Here is an 18,198-nt window from a genome sequence, read left to right on the forward strand (position 1 = left end):
AGTCCAGTACTGGCAACCTCAGGATATCTGGTCTGCCCATTTATAACTATCATCACCTCCTGTAAGTGTATTATTACATAGCGTTTATCATCGCTTACAGTAATTGGTTTATTATGTCTAAGTTTTACTTTATGCATAACTCCCTGGACTCTGTAGCCAAATCCAGCCGGTCCTTTTCTTAGCGTCTTCCAGTTCCTGCAATACGCCAAGCTTACGCACTGCAGGGCCTTTGCACAGGCTGTGCGCCCTTTGCCTGGACAGCCACCCCCTCTCACCCTCCCTCAGGCTTCTCCTCCTGCCCCTCGTACAAGGCCTCGCCCACATTCCTGTTACTGTTTCGGTTATTTCACATTCACTTGTGCTTTCCCTAGTGAGAGTAGGATGGGGTCTACCTCCTTCATCACTTTGGCCTCCCTCCTGTCCCCCAGCCCAAGCCTGGCAGGTCAGGCTTTTAGGAGTCATTGACCAGTGCCTGGCAAGGGCCTATTTATTGGAACCAGGAAATAAGGGGAGCATGTAGAGGCCAGAGAGGGAGGATGGCGTCTCCTCTCCCTAGAAGATAAAGGGCAGAAGGAAGTTGAACAAACTTGCAGAACACCCTCGAGGACCAGCAAGACCTACTCCCGCGTACACCCGCGGGGGCGCGGCGCCTTTAAGGATCCCGGAAACGGGCTACAGGACCGGAAGTGACCCTCTTTATTTCCCCTATTCACGTGGTGCAGGCGGGAAGTGACGCGCGCGGCCCGGGAGCTGCGGACGCGGAGGCCGACGGAGCGGGACTCGCAGACGCCGCGGGGTCTCCGGGACAGGTGACCGGGAAAAGGGGCCGAGAGCGCGCCCGGAGAGGGCGGGGCCTGACGCCCCACGTGGGGGGAGCGAGCGCGGGCAGAGGAACTAGCAGCCCGCGGGGGCGGGGTCAGAGTACTCTGCGGGGGGCGGGGACAGGACGCCCACATGGGAAGCTAAGAGGGGCGCTGGCGGGGCGGGACGTTGGCGGGTGGGCAGGGCCCGAGCGTGGGTGGGCAGCTGGGGGTGGGACCGAAAAGTTGAGCCGTGCTGGGGGCGGGGCCTAAATTGCCCTGATAGTTAGGGGGCGGGGCCGGGGCCGGGGCCCTGGCGGAAAACACAAGAGGCGGGCCAGAAAGTTTTGCCTGATGTGGAGGTGGGTTTGTATCGTTAGCGGGGCAGTCGGGGGCGGATCTAGAGGCTGACGTGAGGGGGAGGGCGGGGTCAAAAAGTTGCGGGGGATCCAGGGGCGGGTTCAGGTTCCTGGCGGGGAATGCTGGGGTGGAGCCAGAAAGTTTTGCGGGAGCCAGAGGCGAGGTCAGAGCCTTGGCCCGGAGGCCGGCAGCCCAGCCAGAATCTTGGGTGAGTGTGCCAGGGCCGCGGCCAGATAAGGACGGGACGGGGCAGGGGCGGGAGCCAGGGGGCGTGACGAAATTCGGTTGGACAAATCGAAGGCGTGGCCAGAGTGATGGCTGGGGAGCCGGGAGCGGGGCCAGTGTAGTAACGCGAGAAGGACGAGGTGGGTTCCAGCAGTTGCTTAGGGGCCCTGGGGGCGGGGCCAGAGGATTGGTTTGGAAAGTCGGAAGCAGGGCCAGATCAATGACGCGTGTGTGGGCGGGCCAGAAAGTTTGTCCTGGCCCCGGGGCGGGGCCGTGGCGTTTCCCGACTGGGTGGAAGCTGAATCTTCTTCTCCCTGGAAAGCCACGGGCCGGCGGAGATTTGTCCGCGTCGGAGTTGGGAGAGTTTTCACTGGGGAGGTCGGGCCAGGATCAGGAAGCCTCGCCAGTGGGTACCGGACCTGTTTTTTGGAATCTTTGCACGAAGGCAGCGGCACTTTCTCGGGAGGGTGGGCACGCGGCTAGGACAGCCCTGAGGGAGGTGTGGGTTTAGAATGTTCTCTGAAGGTGGGGGCAGGCTCTAGGAGTGGGGTTCGAGATTTTTTTTTTTGTCTTGAGTGTGGGGTTATGGGATGTTTCTGAGCCTTTTCTGGGAAAGAGATGGATCTATAATGTTCACAGGGAGGTGGGCCTAGAACTTTCATGTACGGGTTCGGGGGAGAGGATGTAGTGAAAGCTCTCTTGAGTTGGAGGCCCGTGTTAAAACTCTCAGCACAAGGTTGTGGGGGCTGGACTAGGTAACCTCGTTTGGAAGGATGAAGTGTTAGGTGGGGTTTTTTGTTGTTGTTGTTCTTTGTTTGTTTTGCGGTGGAGTGGAGCCAGAACTTTCCCAAGGTGGTGTGCGTCCAGTGTTTACATGGAAATAGGTGGGACCAAATGTTAACGGGGGTGATGCCTAAATTTTTCCCAGTAAGAAGCGGGCTAGTATTTCAAGAAGAGGACTTGGCAATGAGAGCTAGATTTATCTGGGTGTGCAGGTATGTGTGTGACCCAGGATGGGAGAGAGGAAGCAGATTGGAGGAGAGGCACTGGGCTTAGTTTTTCTCTTCCTTCTGCCCTTAGGAACCCCCCGTGCTGTGTCCAGATTCTGCAGGGAAGGCCTGCTGGAACCCTGGCCCTCCCGAGTGAGCCAGCAGCATGGTGAGATGGCAAGCCTGGAATCTGAGCTCTGGAGCAGGGGCTTGGGAGGGCGGACCCACGTGCCAGACTCAGACCCTGGATTGAATGTCACTGGGCTGCGTATAGGTTTTTCTTACTGTCTCTCAGTGGTCTCTCTATCTCAGTCAGCCACACTGGATCTGAAATCGAAGGAGGAGAAGGATGCAGAATTGGACAAGAGAATCGAAGCTCTTCGGCGGAAGAATGAGGCCCTCATCCGGCGCTACCAGGTGCCCTAGCCCCGCCCTGGGAGACCCCATCCCCTCTCCTCCCCGCAGTGAGTTTCCCTCACCTTTCCCTTAAAACCTTGTCATGGTTTCCCTTCACTCTCAGGATAAAAGCCAAAGGCCTTAGCCTGGCATTCTTTCCTTCATGCCGCCACCATTCCATCATTCATTCACCAAGGTCTTTGCTGGACCAAGCCCTGTGCTGAGTGGTGCTGGGGCTCGTCCTGCAGGGGTGCCAGTCCTTGGGGGCAGAGATCTGCCTGCAGTCTGTGACGACCCAGTGTGGGCAAGGCTGGGACGGGGGAGTCGAGAGGGCTTCGGGAACCCAGAGAGCGTACTTGCCCTCGCCTGGAGGATGTTTGACAGAGCTTCCTGGAGGAGGAGGTTCTGAGCCCGGAAGAATGAATAGACATTAGCCAGTTGAAAAGCAGAGCAGAACACATTTCGAGAGAGGAAACAGTTTGTATAAAACCTTGGAGCTTCAGGTTAGAGGGTCAGTTGGGGAATGTTGACCTGAAGAGGTCAGCAGGGTCCAAGCTGAGAGGATGGACTTTTTCTTGAGGGCACTGGAGGGCCGTGGAGGGCTTTGAGAGGAGTAGGACCAGGTCAGAATGGCTTTTTAGGAAGACCCCTCTGGCTGCTGTGTGGTGAGGGGTGGGAGGAGGCGATACGGGGGACCAGAGACCAAGGAGGAAGCTGAGGCTGGGGCCTCAGGGAGAGAGGAGGTGCTTGTTTGGTCAGTGCTGTTGGGAGGGACTTGGGGGCTTCAGTGGTAGGAGGTGGGGAGGAGGGCGGAGAGTCCAGGACAAGGCCCAGGTCCCTGCCAGAGGTAAAATGTATAGGTGGTAGGGGCTGTCCCTGAGATGGGACTTGGGAGGAGAATGCGGTTTCATTTATTCATTCTTCATTCATTCATTTAAAAAAAAAATACTGATTTCTGTTGTGTGCCACACAGTGTCAGGGTGTACATGAGTGAATGAAACAGATAGACATCCTTGTCCTCTGGCAGGTTCTGTTGCAGGGGGAGGCAGACAATAGGCAAAACATACGTAACCCCAGGTATGGACAGGGGAAGGGGCGAGGGAAGGGCAGGGGCGCTGGATTCTCTAAGCTTGTCAGGAGAGGCTGCCCTAAGAAGGGAAACATTTGAGCAGAGACCTGGAGGAGGTGAAAGGCTGAAGGATCTCTGGGGGAAGAGTGTTCCTGGCAGAGGAAATAGCAGGTGCAAAGGCCCTGAGGCAGGTCTGAGCCTAGTCTGTTCCAGGAGCAGTGAGGAGGCTAGAGTGAGCGAGGGGGCGGGGATGGGAGATGAGGTCAGGGTGGTGAGCAGATCAGACCGTAGGCCAATGGGGGAGCCTGTGGTTCCTACTCAGAGCGGGGCAAGCACCATGGGAAGGTTCTGAGCAGGGGAGCAGCGTGCTGCCGTTTGGGGGAAGATGCTGAGGTGACCAGCTTTCCTGTCTAGAGCTCAGGAGAGGCCTAGGCCAGGGTCAGACATGGGAGAAATTCTGGGGGCTGTGGGAGTCCGCCACACTCAGGACCCCGACACTCACCTACCTTTGATGTTCGCTCCTAGGAGATTGAGGAGGACCGTAAAAAAGCTGAACTCGAGGGCGTAGCTGTGACAGCTCCCCGGAAGGGCCGCTCACTAGAGAAGGAGAACATGGCAGTTGAGGCGGTGAGCTCCACGCCGGGCTGGGGGGTGCCTGAGGACAGAGCTGGGGGGGAGAGCTGACCCCTGAAAGCTCTCCCAGCCGCCCGAGTCATGTGGGTGCCTCCATCCTGGCAGCTGCCCCTGGCCGTCCCCCTGCCCCAGTGACTGGCCTTTTCCTCCCTCCTTCCTCCAGGAGAAGAACCAGGGACCCTCCCGGAGGACTCCCGGCACCCCTCGGCCCCCGGGGACTAGCAGGGGTGGCCGGACCCCCCCTCAGCAGGGAGGCCGGACAGGCATGGGCCGGGGGTCCCGCAGCTGGGAGGACAGTCCTGGGGAGCAGCCTCGAGGAGGAGCCGGGGGCCGTGGCCGGAGGGGCCGGGGCAGAGGGTCCTCTCATCTCGCTGGAGCCGGAGATGCCTCAGCTGCTGACCGCAAATCAAAGGTAGGAGCTGGAAGGGGCTAAAGGCCTTTGGCTGAGGCCCTCTGTTGTTGTTTGCCTCACTCCCTACCCTCAAAGGGACCATTTGCACAACAGTCCGTCTTTCTGTGTCTCTGCCTCTCAGCGCCTCGGTCTGGCTTGTTCTCGCTCTCACACCCCCACCCCCCTCCCGCCCAGCGATCGTGTGTACACCCCACCTCTTCCCGCTCTCCCTTTTCTTTGCTGTCGGGCTGTGCTTGCGCACCCGCCGTCCCTCCTTTTGCTCTCTTTCGCTGGCATTGTCTGCCTGTCTGTCTCTGAGGGGCTCTGTGTGTCGGCGGTCTCTAGTGCATGCGCTTTCACTCTGTCTGTTTCGTGCCCGGGAGTTGTTTGTAGGGAGCAGTGATGTTCCTTTTTCTTTTTTTTTTTTTTTTTATAGATTTTTATTTATTTGTTTTTAGAGAGAGGAAAAGGGAGGGAGAGAAACATTGAAGTGTGAGAAACATCGACTGGTTGCCCCTTGCACGCCCCCATGTGGGGACCTGGCCTGCAACCCAGGCATGTGCCCTGGCCGGGAATTGAACTGGTGACCTTTCAGTTTATAGGGCAACGACCAACCCACTGAGCCATGCCACTCGGCACAGCAGTGACATTCTTATTGTAACTCCTCCCACTGCCCTGATGCACAGGTTAGCAGGGTGGGAGGCTGTCTAGCACAGTGGCTTGGAGCCTGCCGTGGACTTGGGGTCGCCCCGGTTCTGTTTGTTCCCTGTCCTTGGGCAGCTCACTTCCCCTCTGGAAGCTCCTGGGTTTTTACTCTTCAGCAGGAAGAGTATCTGGTTTAAAGGTATTACAAACATTCTGTGACATCAAGCATTGAAACCATCAGAGTAAGTGCTTGATGAACGTGACTCACAGATATTTACTATTTGTATACGTGAAGCTGCTGTGACAGAAAGACCCCACTTCAATCAAGTGGAAATGTGGTTCTCTCTTGTATGCTGAGCCTGGGAATGAAAACGTCATCTTGAGCAGCTTGGCCGTGTGCTTGTGTAAAATTCTGTTACCATGGAGGAAGGGGAGAATGGATTGTTGGGGGGGTGGTCACCAAGCCATCTGCTGAGTTGTCGCTGTTATTACTGTCATTATTACTATGGTAACCATGGTGTTTCCGTGTCCCCAACCCCTTTCTGAGGTCCAGGGTTTTGCTAGAAAGATCCTGGCTAAGATTTATTACAGTGGAAGAATTCAAAGGAAAATCAGCGAAGGGGAAAGGTGCACAGGCTGAAGCCTGGGGAGCCCAGCTCGCCCAATGCAGTCGTATGGGCTGCATTTAATGTCTCAGGCACTGAGTCGCGGCAGCATACCTGAAGGTCGCCCTCAGTAGAGACCTAGTGCCCAGGGTTTTTATTGGGTGCTGGCCATGTAGGTCCTCTCTGCTTGGTGTATACATATCCAAATCCCTACCCTGGTGTGGCATTCAGCGTGCAGCATATTGTTAGCACAAACTGCAGAGGCACAGTGAACCCCCTTATCAATTAACCGTTGCCTGAGAACACGCTAGAGCCAAATTCCCAGACGCCAGCCAAGAGCTGGCCTTTAACGCCACAGTCACTCAGGCCTGCCGTGTTAACTCCTCAGCGTAGGGGAGTTGAGTGGTTCCTCCTGACACCCGGTGTCTCTGTCCCCTCAGGAGTGGGAGGAGCGGCGCAGGCAGAACATCGAGAAGATGAACGAAGAGATGGAGAAGATTGCGGAGTATGAGCGCAACCAGCGGGTCAGTGCCAGGGTGTCCCCCGTGTGGGGCAGAGCGCTCTGGGCCAGGTGAGCCTGCCAACCCCCAGTCAATCCTGGCGCCCGCAGGAAGGCGTGCTGGAGCCCAACCCTGTGCGGAACTTCCTGGATGACCCCCGGCGGCGCGGCGGGCCCCTGGAGGAGCCGGAGCGGGACCGAAGGGAAGGCAGCCGCCGGCACGGGCGCAACTGGGGCGGTTCTGACTTTGAGCGGGTGCGCTGCGGCCTCGAGCAGGAGCGGCAGGTGGGTACCGCAGCCAGAGTCTCACTTGGGCAGCAGATGGTCCTGGGTGTGTGCTGAGCGCCAGGCACAGCAGTGAGCAAGACAGAGCGGGAGAGGCACCAAGTCTTAGACTTTCACCCCAAGTGACTTGCTGGTTCTGGTGCCAGGACCACATTGCTTTCTTTTGGTGATGTCTTCTCATTCCTAATGTTAGTAATATTTAATGCCCAGGTGGGTGCCAGGCACGGTCCCAGGTGGTAAGGTTGAGGGTCGGTTTGTTTTTAAGATTTTGTTTATTCATTTCTAGGAAGAGGAAAAGGGAGGGAGAGAGAGAGGGAAAGAAACATTGATGTGTGAGAGAAACATCCATCGGTTGCCTCTCACACACCCCCCAGCCGGGGAGCTGGTTTGCAACCCAGGCACATGCCCTGGCTGGGAATCGAACCAGCGACATTTTGGTTCACAGGCTGGCACTCAACCCACTGAGCCACCAGGCTGGGTGAGCTAAGGGTTTTAAACAAGGCAAAAACCCTGGCCCTAATGAAATTCTGGTGGGAGCTAAATGAATGGATATATAATGAGATGTCAGGTGATGCCAAATGTTCTGAAGAAAAATCCAGCAGGGTGAGGGGATAGAGAGACCTGGGAAAGCCTCCCTGAGGAGGCGCTGCATAAGGAGACTCGGTTGTAATCTCTGCCCTGTCACTTCCGGTGTGACCTTGAGCAGGTGGCTCTCCCTGAGCTGGGAGGGCATGGGGTAGAGTGGGGCGGGTGGTGGAACAGGACCCTGATTGCCTGTCTGCTATGGAACAGGGCCGCCGGGCTGGCCCGGGCGGTGCCAGTGACATGACGCTCTCCATGACGGGCCGGGAGCGGTCGGAGTACCTGCGCTGGAAGCAGGAGAGGGAGAAAATCGACCAGGAGCGGCTGCAGAGACACCGCAAGCCCACCGGCCAGTGGCGGCGGGAGTGGGATGCTGAGAAGACTGATGGGATGTGAGTCTTATCCCTGCTCAACCCTGATTGGCTCCTTGATCTTGGCCCTGACCTCTGCCTCCTTTGATTGGCTCTGGTTTTTCACCCTGTGTATCAGCTAGCAATCGTTAGGGCAGTGCTGCATGATGGCCAGGTCTCAGTGGCGTATAAAAGCGCTTCTTTCTCACGGGTGCACGGGTCAGCTGGGTAAAGCGAATCCAGGCCTGACTCCCGGCTGTGGGCGCGGCAGGGCCCGGCCTCTCGGAGCAGGCTGAGCACAGCTTTGCTCCATGTGTGTTCCTTCCGGGGTTCAGGCTGAGGGGAGCAGCAGCCTGGGGAAGAGCAAGTCATGATGTTGGCAGATGTACGAAGAGCAAGAGTGGACTCGCTTCCCCATTCCATGAGTCAGAACGACCCGGCATCTCTGGGACGGGCACTTAAACTGCCCTCACTAGGGGATGGCACAGCCGTGGCTCCAGGGCTAAAGGCGTGGATGTCAGTTCTCACGCGCGGAGGGCCGGAAGGGGTGCCAACAGTAATTAGACCTTTGCGTCCTCCCTTCATCCCGCTCATTTGTATCCACCAGCCCAAACCCTGTATGCCAGGGGCACCGCTGTCCTCAGGTCTGACTGTGCCCTTTTGGGTCCAGGAAAACCCAAGTTAGTCAGGCTTAGAGCAAAGGCATCTTTACGTTGTTGACAGGAGGACCGACTTCCCTGTCAAAGACAGAGCAATTTCTGAAAGAGCCAGCAAATGGCAGTCTTCAGATCGGCAGCCGCAGATTTTACGCCGTCCTCTGTCCTTTGCTGCATTGGAAGATTTCACGCCTAGAAGTTTTATTGTTGACGCTGGCTTGAGAGAAAAGGGGCTATTACCTGGCTGCCTGGTGGTCAGAGCATTTGTTTTTGGATTGTGAGCTAAGCTTGTGCAAGCGCGAGAAATACAAGGTGGGGCAAAAGTTGTATTATAATTTATTAATTATTGTATTAGTTTCCATACAAACAACTGTAAACCTACTTTTGCCACAACCTGTATTTTGCATGGATATTGTTGCTGATCTTACTGAAGTGTAGGCAACTGGGCTTTTGGGGAGATGTTCCCAGGGGTTAAGAATAAGAAATTGCCCTGACTGGTGTGGCCCAGTTGGTCGAGCGTTCTTTTGCAAAGTGAAAGGTCACCAGTTTAATCCTGGTGAGGGCACAAAAAAAAAAAAAAAAAGAAAATTTAATTTTTTTCTCTTGTGTCCCCAAAGCAGCCTACAAGTCTTATTAACATGTGTGTATTGGCTTTGTTAGCAGATGTTTTTTGAGTCCCTTCCATGTGTCATGGAAGGATCTAGGTGATGGGGATACAACAGTGAATAAAACGCTTCAGGCTTCATGGAACTCAGAGTCTAGTGGGAAAGATGAGTCATGACTAGATCTAGTGTCTCATTATTCTTCAGTAATGAAGCAGAGTGCGGATGAATGGAGGCTGTTGTTTTAGACCTAGGTAATATGTGTAATAAGGTATGGCTATTTTATTTTGTTAAATTAAAAAATATTATTAAGATACGGTTATTTTAGAGGGGGATTGAGGAAGGCCTCTGAGCTGAGGTCTGAAGGAGGTGAGGGAGCAGGCCACTGAAAGATCTGGAAAAGATCAGGAGCCGCAGGTGCAAAGGCCCTGAGGCAGGAAAACCTGCTTAGCTGGGAAGGTGAGAGAGAGTAATGGGAAATGAGGCCAGACAGCAAGCTAGGGATCGTGTACTTCCCAAATTTTTGTTCTTGGAGTTCAAATACTGAGTTTCTTGCCGTAGTTGTCATATGATACCATATTTGCCTCTTGTCTATCACCTGATCCTCTCTTCTAATCAGTGACCCACCTCTGGTTGACCATCTCTTCTCCTATAATCTTTTTTTAAAAAGATTTTATTTATTTTTAGATAGGGGAGAAAGAGAGGGAGAGAAACATTAATGTGTGGTTGCCTCTCGTGCACCCCCTACTGGGGACCTGGCCTGCAACCCAAGGTATGTGCCCTGGCTGGGAATCGAACTGGCAACCGTTTGGTTCACAGGCTGGCATTCAGTCCGCTGAGCCACACCAGCCAGGGCTATTCTTATGTTTTTGATTTCCTCTCTCGCTTCCACTGTTCCCCCAGCTGCCTGCTCACCTCTTTTTTCTTTTTCCAGGTTTAAGGATGGCCCAGCCACTGCCCATGAACCATCCCACCGCTATGGTGAGTGGGTGTCCCTGGGTGGGGTGAGGCAGCTGGCTGGGCCAGGTGTGGGGAGTGGTTTGTGCCATGTCCCCCACCCCCGACCCCTCCTTGGGTTCTGTTGCAGATGACCAGGCCTGGGCCCGGCCCCCCAAACCCCCCACTTTCAGGGAGTTCCTGTCCCAGCACAAAGCTGAGGTCAGCCGCAGGAGGAGGAAAGGCAGCCGACCCCAGGCCAAGGCAGCGCCCCGTGCCTACAGGTGGGGCACCCTCCCCTAGGCATGTGCACGCGCCCAGTGGGGCTGCGTGGCCCTTGCCTGCCCGTTCTCTGACTTGTGTATGTGTGGGTCCGTCTGTCTCTCCAGGCACTTGTCTCTCTGGGTCAGATGCTTGGTATGGGGGGTGGGTGTCTCCACTTCACCCTTATCTGTCCCTTCCTCCTTTCCCACTCATCTCTTTTTCTGCCACCTGGTCCCCCCTCCATCTGTCTATCCTGACACCTGAAGACCCACACCCACTATTTCCTCCAGCATGCTCCGTCACACCGATTCCATCTGGAAATCTTGTAACGCCTCCCTCCAAGTCGAATGTTATACCTCTCCTCTGGGAAGGAGTGGGAGGTTGGAAGCCCCTTCCTCCTGTCCCCACCCAGGCCTCACAACCTTTCCTCTGACCTCTCCAGTGACCATGACGACCGCTGGGAGATGAAGGAGGCAGTGCCCACAGCCCCCGAGGCCCCACAGCCCGCTCCCCCTGAGGAGACGCCCACACAGGTAAGGCGGCCTTCTCTCTGGGCAGGGGGTTAGGGGGTGCGCAGGGCCCCCGCCCTCTCCTCAACCTGCCCTGTGTTCCCCACAGCTGCCTGAGACCCCAGCCCCTGCCCACCAGCCTCCTGAAGACCAGGGGGAGGAGGACCAGGGAGAGGAAGACGAAGGGGAGGATGAGGAGTGGGAAGATGTGAGTGAGGACGAGGAGGAGATTGAGGAGGAAGAAGAGGAGGCTGATGAGGAAGAGGAGGAAGAACCAGCCCAAGACCATCAACCCCAAGAGTCTGAGCCCCCCGGGAGCCCCAGCAGTGAGCAGGCCAACAAAGAGCCTTCCATGCCTGAGGAGCCCCTGCCAGTTCCTCAGGCCCCTGCCACACCTTCCAGCCCTTTCTTGCCCCCTGGGGGCCACCATCCTGTGTCCGACTGGGGCGAAGAGATGGAGCTGAATTCTCCCGGAACCACCCACCCGGCTGATGCCCTCTCTCCGGGTGAGGCCTGGCCTTTCGGATATGCATGAAGCTGGCTGCTTGTGTGTGTGTGTTCCCGGGGTGCATGGGCAGGGGCACCCTCGGGCTGGGTCCCGGGATCCCACGTGCCCCACCACCTTGGCGACTGGGGAGGACACTGCATGCGCCTCTTTGTAATGTCCGTACCCATCTTTGGAATGCCCACCCCCAGGCACTGCCCCAGCTCTGGACCCTTCCAGAGCTCCCTCCCCAATAAAGAGTTTACATTCAGTGACATTCACATTCAAATAACATTCCCCAGGTGTGACCTTGAACTGTCCCCCCCCCCCCACCTGGGCCTTCTGTCTTGGCGTTGGGGGCTACTTGGAAGGGGAGGGGCTTGACTGGGCCTCCCCCCTTCTCCAGGAGGTGACCAGCCAGCCCCTGCCTCCCTGGAGAGTGGGCCCAGCCTCCCAGGAGCCCAGAAAGCGGAAGAAGAAGGGTCTGAGGCAGCTCCAGGTGGGGGAGCCCCTGGCCCCTGGAGGTGGCCGCCTGCCTTCCGCTTCCTCTGGGGCGGAGAGGAGGGGGGCGGGGCTTCATCGCTGGTGTGGGGCTGCAGCTGGGCCTGGGGGCGAGGTTTAAGGTGGAGCCAAGGTCAGGGGTGGAGCTAAAGGACTTCGGGGGGCCTGGCCACTGGGAATTGAGTGTATGGAAGGGCCTGGGGATGAGGAGGTGGAGCCATAAAGCAATTAGGGTTTAGAGAGGGACCTCGGGGTTTTCGAAGGTAATCTAAAAGTAAAGGGGTGGGGATAAGGGCAGCAGTAGAAATCGAAATAGATTACAGAAAGGAGGAGGGGCAGTATATAATGGGTTTAGCTGTGAGCCGGGTCAGATTTTTGAGGTGTAACGGAGTGGAGTAAATTAGAATAGAAATGCGGACACTGTTAGAATATTGGGTCCAGCGGAGTAGAAGCGAGAAACCGAAGCCCGTTTCTCCACCTCCACCCTGGGGAAGCCAGGTCGTAAAGCAGGCACCCCCCGCCCCGCCCCACCCAGGAGTGGCATTAGGATTTGGGGGCCGAGCCAGGGAAGGTCAGATTAGAACTCAGGAGGCGGGCAGGCGCACTGGGGCTTTCAGGACGGAGGTAGGTGTAAACCGGTGAGGCGCGGGGTGGGCCAGGGTCGGAGAGGAGGGAGTTGAGGATGGTGGGTGAGGCCAGGGAGCCCGAGCGTCTTTGTCGCGTGTTGGCCAAGTGACCATGATCTCACTATACCAGTTTATTTTTCGATTGTAAACAGTTCTGCTTCGTGAGGCCACTGCGAGGATTAGAGGAGTCTGCAGCCCCCAAACCATTTAAGCACTGGGGGTAGCTGTCGTCAGGCTCAATCGAGATGAGGGCGGGGCTAGAGAGGGGAGTCCCGGGTCGGGGAGGGGGCCAGGGACTGTTGCCCTCCACTAACCGCTCCTTCTCTCCCCAGAGGCGGGCCCCGAGGGCCAGGAGACTGCGGAGATCACCGACTTCCAGAGGGTGCGTTTCTGCAAGGTGGTGGCCGCCGCCCCACCACCGGGGGCCGCCCGCTGACGGTGCCCGCCGACTGCACTAACTTCCCGCAGCCTCGCTCTGTCCTCTGCTTCTGCCACGCTCCAGCCAGGAGAGGGTTAAATGTAAGGGGGGAGGAGCCAGGGAGAGCAAACGGGGTTGGGGTCAGGGCAACAGCCCGGTCTCTCAAACGGGTGGCGTGGTGGCACCTGGATGGCTGAGAAGCCTCCGAGTTACCCACCTATGGCGGCCATGGGGGTAGGTGCTAGCCTCCTGGGTGAGTTTCCCGCCTCCGGGACATTACATCTAAGGCATGGCAACTAGCCAGTGACTCTTCCGAAGGACTTGAATTACTGGGCCACCAGTTGTCTATTAAACGCAGAGCTTTCGCTAACCTTTGAACTGTGTTTCTGGTGGGGCGGGGCGGGGGGCGTTGCTGTGCTTAGCAGGCTTCTCTACGGCGGAAGAGGTGGGAAGAAGGGGGTCTTCCTTCCTCCACCCCCCTGATACGTCTTCCCTCCCCCCCTCCCACAGGCCTCCCCGAATTCCTGAAGACGCTGCTGGGAGGGCACTGGAGCTTCCCCGCCTTGATGGGGAGGGGGCGGCAGGAGGGGGTTGATCTGGCTCCTCAGGCTGTGCTCTCCCCTCCCTGGAGCCCACTCTGGACCCCATGGTTTAGGGAGAGGGAGAAGTTGAGGGTGGTGGGGGAGGAGCTGGGGAGGGGGCTTGATTGGAGTGTGGGGTGGAGCTGCAACTTCTGGGCGTGAGTTTAGACCTTAGGGGACACATTTTGGCGGAGGAAGCCGGTCCTGTGAGGGGCATGGTTAGAGTTTCTGGGGGGGCCAGAATTCTGCTGGCGGAGTGAGAACGGGGGTCAACGTTAGATACGGAGTGGGTCCCTGAGAGCTGTTTCAGATGGGAGTTCTTAACGCGGGTGTGGGGCGCAGCCACCCACGGAGGGAGTGGTTAGAATTCGATGTTGAAACAAATGGAGTGCAAAGAATGAAAGAGCGAAGCCGGGGGAGAAGAGGATGGAATCGAATGCTGGGATATGGTCTGATTCTGAGAAAAATCAAGCTGGAACTGAGGCGAGGCTTGCATGGAGCAGGGCCTGGCATGGGGGTGGGCATCGGAGGCATGGCTAGGTTCCTGGAAGACAGAGCACTGAAACGGGATGAGGTTAGGGCGCAGAGAGGAGGCCTCGAAAAGAGGACACAGGAGCTAAGCTCTGGGGTGGGCTCGCATTTAAGAGGCATGAGTATAATACGGAAGCCTGGCGAGTAGTCAGCTGGGCTGAGACCTGCATTTGAGAGAAAAGCAGGTATTGCAGTTCTGGGGCGGGGCCAAAACCAATACTGGCGTAGTCAGAGCCTTAGCTTGATTTTAATTGGCTGAAAGCTGAGCAGGGGTGGGTCTAGAAGGCAGAGGAGGTGCGTCTGCGTGGGGGCGTGACCGTGGTGGCTGGGGCGTGGTTGGGTCAGAAACAGAGCGCAGAGGCGGTCCTGCGAAAGGGGCTGGGTCTAGGGTGTGGGTGGGGCCTAAGGCGCGGGGGTGGGGCCTGCACGCCTCTCCGGGCCAAGTGGGCTGTGGAGATGCGGGGCACGAGCTGCGTAGGCGGCGGTGGCGAGAGCCCCGGTGGCTCCGGGCTGAGTGAAGGTCCGCGGGGTCGCTGGCTGCGCCTGGCCCCTGTCTGCGCCTACTTCCTCTGCGTCTCGTTGGCTGCGGTGCTGCTCGCCGTCTACTACGGTCTCATCTGGGTTCCCACGCGGTCCCGCGCCGCCCCCGCCAGCCTGACGCCCAGCGCGCCGTCCTCTCCGTGCGCTGCCCGCCCGGGCTCGCCACCTGCCCCTGTGCCCGCCGCTGCCTCGGTCTCCTGCCTCCTGGGAGTCCCTGGGGGGCCGCGACCCCAGCTGGCGCTGCCCCGCAGCCGCCGCCGCCGCCACGGCGACCCCAGCCGCCGCCCAAGCCACCAGATGCCTGGAGAGACACCGGAGGCCGCGGAGGGGCGAGGACCTGGGTAACCATCCTTTCCACCCCAAGCTGGCTGGATCTCTGGCCCTCGAGAGGACGCGCCCTCGCCGTGGATGCCCGGTCCGGACTGGGCCAGGACTCTCTCTTCATGAAATCGCCTATAATCTCTGGAGCTGTCATCCCGAAGAATGAGGGATGAAGGGGAGCTGGCTCAGGGCCTCGCCCGCCCTTCGCAGCGCCTCCGGTGTCTGGCCGGGACCTCCACCATCTGGCAGAACACGTCCTGATCTCTCTCTCTCCTGACCTCCTTCCCTCCATAGGATTCTGAGCAGAGAGCCCGCAGCCGGCCCCCCTCCTCTCTGAAGCTTGCTGTCCTTAGATTCACCTGCAATAAACTCCTGCCCCAACTGCCCGGTGCTGTTGTCTGGTCTGCAGAGGTGCCTCCCCTGTCCAGTCTGTGATGGAAGCCTTTACTGGCGTCTGATCTTTGTCTCTCTTGCCCTGGGCTGGGCTGAGTGTGTTCTTCCCTTTCATAGCGGGGCCCGTTTTCTTCTTCCAGTCGTCATGTAGTCTTTGGGCTGGGATGGGAAAAAGAGGCTTACCTGCAACGGGGTAGTTGAAGGTCAGACAGTGCGAAGGACGTAACAGTTCTTTGGCGTGTTTGGGGCCGAGGACAGATACCTGTGGTGAGAAGCACAGGGTCCGCCTTCCCGTCTCAGCACAGGAGGCAAGAGGAGAGGTGGGATGACTTCAAGCAAGAACGAGGGTTCTGGGATTGATGCTTAGTGTAATTACAATGCCGGGAACAGAGGCTAAGCCGCCCGGGGACACCAGGATGCTGCTGGGAGGGAATGGTGCCTTCTGCCTGGCGTCGGAGAGAAGAGCGCGGGCAGCACTGGTGGCAGGGCTTCTCTGCCTCCCCGGAAACCACGGAGGGCGCGCTCTCCAAGCACCGTGCGGCCTTTGAAGATTAGTACGTGCTCCCTGGGCTGCAGTGCTGCTGCTGGTCAACCAAGGCAGAGAAACCCAGGCCCTGCTGAAAGCATCGGAGGTCGTTGAATCCATTTTCCGACCAGAAGGCTGAGGCCTGGCTCTGGGCAGGGCCCTGGGCCCTTGGTGCAGGATGTGATTTTCCTGTCCAGCCTCCTCCTTTGAACTGGAGGTTTTCCCAGAAGGTGAAATTGAGCCTCCGCCTTCAGACTAAGACATCTGTGGATACCGACTGCGCTGGGGGTGTCAGTCACTCCCTTCACTCTGCACCCCCCACTCTGGTACCATTCCCCAGAGGGTGTCTCCGGAAGGAAGGGGGACTCAGGAAGCCAGCACCCTTTAATATTAAGCTTAGGTGGTGGCTAGGGGCGTTAATTTTAGAGTCAAGATGTCCAGATTCACATCCCACCTTTCCTCTCACTAGTGTGACTTTGGGCAGGTCTCCCAACCTCTTTAGTCATGTAAAGTGAAAATGTAATAATAGTATTTATCTCACAGAATTTCCCTGAGGATTAAATAAGCTAGTGATCTTGGAACAGCATCACATTCTTTCTCTCCACCCACCCCTGACCCTCAGGGCTTTAAAGAGCAAAGCTTGGATCTTAAGATACCAAGTCAGCCCAAAGCTCTGGATGTCAGCGTTTAGAGAGAGGGACTTCATCTCTGTTCCCACCCCCCCCCACCCCCCATTTCTACGTTTCAGCTCTCTTCTCCTAGCCCTATTTCTCTTTCAAAAAAATAAAAATAAATAAAATTCTCACCTGAGGATATGTTTATTGATTTTAAAGAGGGAGGAAAGGAGAAAGGAAGAGTGAAACATCGATGTGAGAAACATTGATGGGTTGCCTCTCACAGATGCCCTGACCTAGGATCGAACCTGCAACCTAGGCGGGTGCCCCGACCAGGCTTGAACCTGCAACACTTTGGTGTGCGGAGCAATGCTCCAAACAACTGACCCACCCAGCCAGCGCAAACCCTGTTTCTCCTGATCGCTCGGCTTCTCTTCTTGTCTCTGTGTCTCCCTCTCCACCCTCCTCTCCTCCACCTTTCTATTTCTGTCTGTGTTTTTTTCTGTCCCCCAGTTTTTGTGTGCCTCTCTGTCTCTCCCTGATGTCTCAACAGTCTCTCTCTCTCTCTCTCTCTCTCTCACTCTTCCATACTCTCTGACGTATGGCATTCCGTCATCTCTGTTGCTCTCCACCCCGGCTCTATTTCTTCTGCCTTCCTTCCTTCTATCCCCGCGTCGGGCCCAATGCCCCCGCCTTGCTCTCCTTTGTCTGCCCCACCCACCTTTCCTATTTCTCTCCTGATTCAGCCTCCCCCACTGCCCCATCTCCTCCCCTTTCTTTGTCTCTCTTCCTGTTTCTTAGCCTCTCTTTTGTTCACTGTGTCTTGATCTTTCTTCTTTAAAAGAGATTTTTATTTATTTCTTTTAGAGAGAAAGGGAGGGAGGGAGAAAGAGGGAGAGAAACACCTATTGGTTGCCTCTCACGCAAGCCCAACTGGGCACATGGTCCGCATCCCAGGCCTGTGCCCTGACCAGGAATTGAATCGGCAACCTTTCGGTTTGTAGGCTGGCGCTTAACCCACTGAGCCACACCAGCCAGGGTTTCATATCTCATTTAACAAATACTTATTGAGCATTTACTATGTGCCAGGCGTTATTTTAAGCACTGGGGACACAGTGGTGAACAAAACCGGAAAAAAAACTGTTCTCAATGGAGCTGACATATGGGTGGGGAGGCAGGCAAAAAACATGAATAACTTGAATCTCTGTTCTGCCAGGTAATAATAAGCACGAAGGAGAAAAACAATCAGAGTAAAGTGACAGGGAGTCATGGAGTTGCTGGTTACTGGGAAAAAGCCTAACAGAAGTGAGGGCCGACATACATGGGGAAAGAGCACTGCAGGGAGTGGGAACAGCAGGTGCAAAGGCCCTGAGGCTGGAGGTGCGTGACTTGTTTGAAGAACAGCAGAGGCAGGAGCTGAGTGAGTGAGGGGAGAGTGGGGGAGATTGGGGAGATGGCGCAGAGCCCCACAGGCCACGGTGAGGGCTCTGGCTTTTATTCTGAGTGAGGTGGAGCCATGAGAGGCTTCTGAGCCCAGGACGGATGTGAGCCAGTCTAGTTACTAACAGGCTCTCCGCCTGCCAGGTGGGGACCGGACTGTAGGGGACGAGCGTCGAAGCTGGGAGCCCGGTGAGGAGGACGCTGCCGTGACTCAGGTGAGGGGCAGCGGTGGCTAGGCCAGGGGAAGTGAGTGGTCATACTCTGTGTGTGTGTGTGAAATGCACACACAGCGTAAAAGTTATCATTGTAACCATTTTAAAGTGACCAGTTCAAGGCACTAAGCAGATTGGCAATGTCGGGCAACCCTCACCACCCGGGTCCCTCGTTTGGAGATCTGGGAAAGGTTCAAGGGAAGGAGGGACTGGGT

The 18,198-nt window shown here is 56.8% G+C and overlaps 2 protein-coding genes across 8 annotated transcripts; both read left to right on the top strand.

The window, feature by feature from the left end:
• The first annotated feature begins 710 nt into the window (after positions 1 to 710).
• CCDC9 (coiled-coil domain containing 9) lies at positions 711 to 14,314 on the top strand. 7 transcript variants are annotated; one of them, XM_054588654.1, is made up of 15 exons: positions 711 to 809; positions 2,466 to 2,543; positions 2,687 to 2,791; positions 4,365 to 4,466; positions 4,636 to 4,884; positions 6,554 to 6,637; positions 6,724 to 6,897; positions 7,690 to 7,871; positions 10,022 to 10,068; positions 10,175 to 10,307; positions 10,730 to 10,820; positions 10,906 to 11,302; positions 11,687 to 11,779; positions 12,740 to 12,789; positions 13,336 to 14,314. In XM_054588654.1, exons 2-15 carry the CDS (start codon positions 2,541 to 2,543, stop codon positions 13,351 to 13,353), a joined length of 1,728 nt encoding a protein of 575 aa, XP_054444629.1. In that variant the 5' UTR covers positions 711 to 809; positions 2,466 to 2,540; the 3' UTR covers positions 13,354 to 14,314. The 7 variants fall into 7 exon arrangements, with proteins under 7 accessions (XP_054444629.1, XP_054444622.1, XP_054444624.1 ...); XM_054588647.1 differs by lacking the exon at positions 13,336 to 14,314 and having other exon boundaries at positions 12,740 to 12,843; XM_054588649.1 differs by lacking the exons at positions 711 to 809; positions 13,336 to 14,314 and adding an exon at positions 1,093 to 1,162 and having other exon boundaries at positions 12,740 to 12,843.
• Positions 14,315 to 14,364: 50 nt separating this feature from the next.
• INAFM1 (InaF motif containing 1) lies at positions 14,365 to 16,470 on the top strand. Its single transcript, XM_054588499.1, has one exon. It carries the CDS (start codon positions 14,394 to 14,396, stop codon positions 14,820 to 14,822), a length of 429 nt encoding a protein of 142 aa, XP_054444474.1. The 5' UTR covers positions 14,365 to 14,393; the 3' UTR covers positions 14,823 to 16,470.
• Positions 16,471 to 18,198: the final 1,728 nt, after the last annotated feature.

This window comes from Pteronotus mesoamericanus, unplaced genomic scaffold, assembly GCF_021234165.1.
Source record: "Pteronotus mesoamericanus isolate MK-2021 breed Mesoamerican mustached bat unplaced genomic scaffold, CSHL_Meso_final scaffold_137, whole genome shotgun sequence".
Lineage (NCBI taxonomy): Eukaryota > Metazoa > Chordata > Mammalia > Chiroptera > Mormoopidae > Pteronotus > Pteronotus mesoamericanus.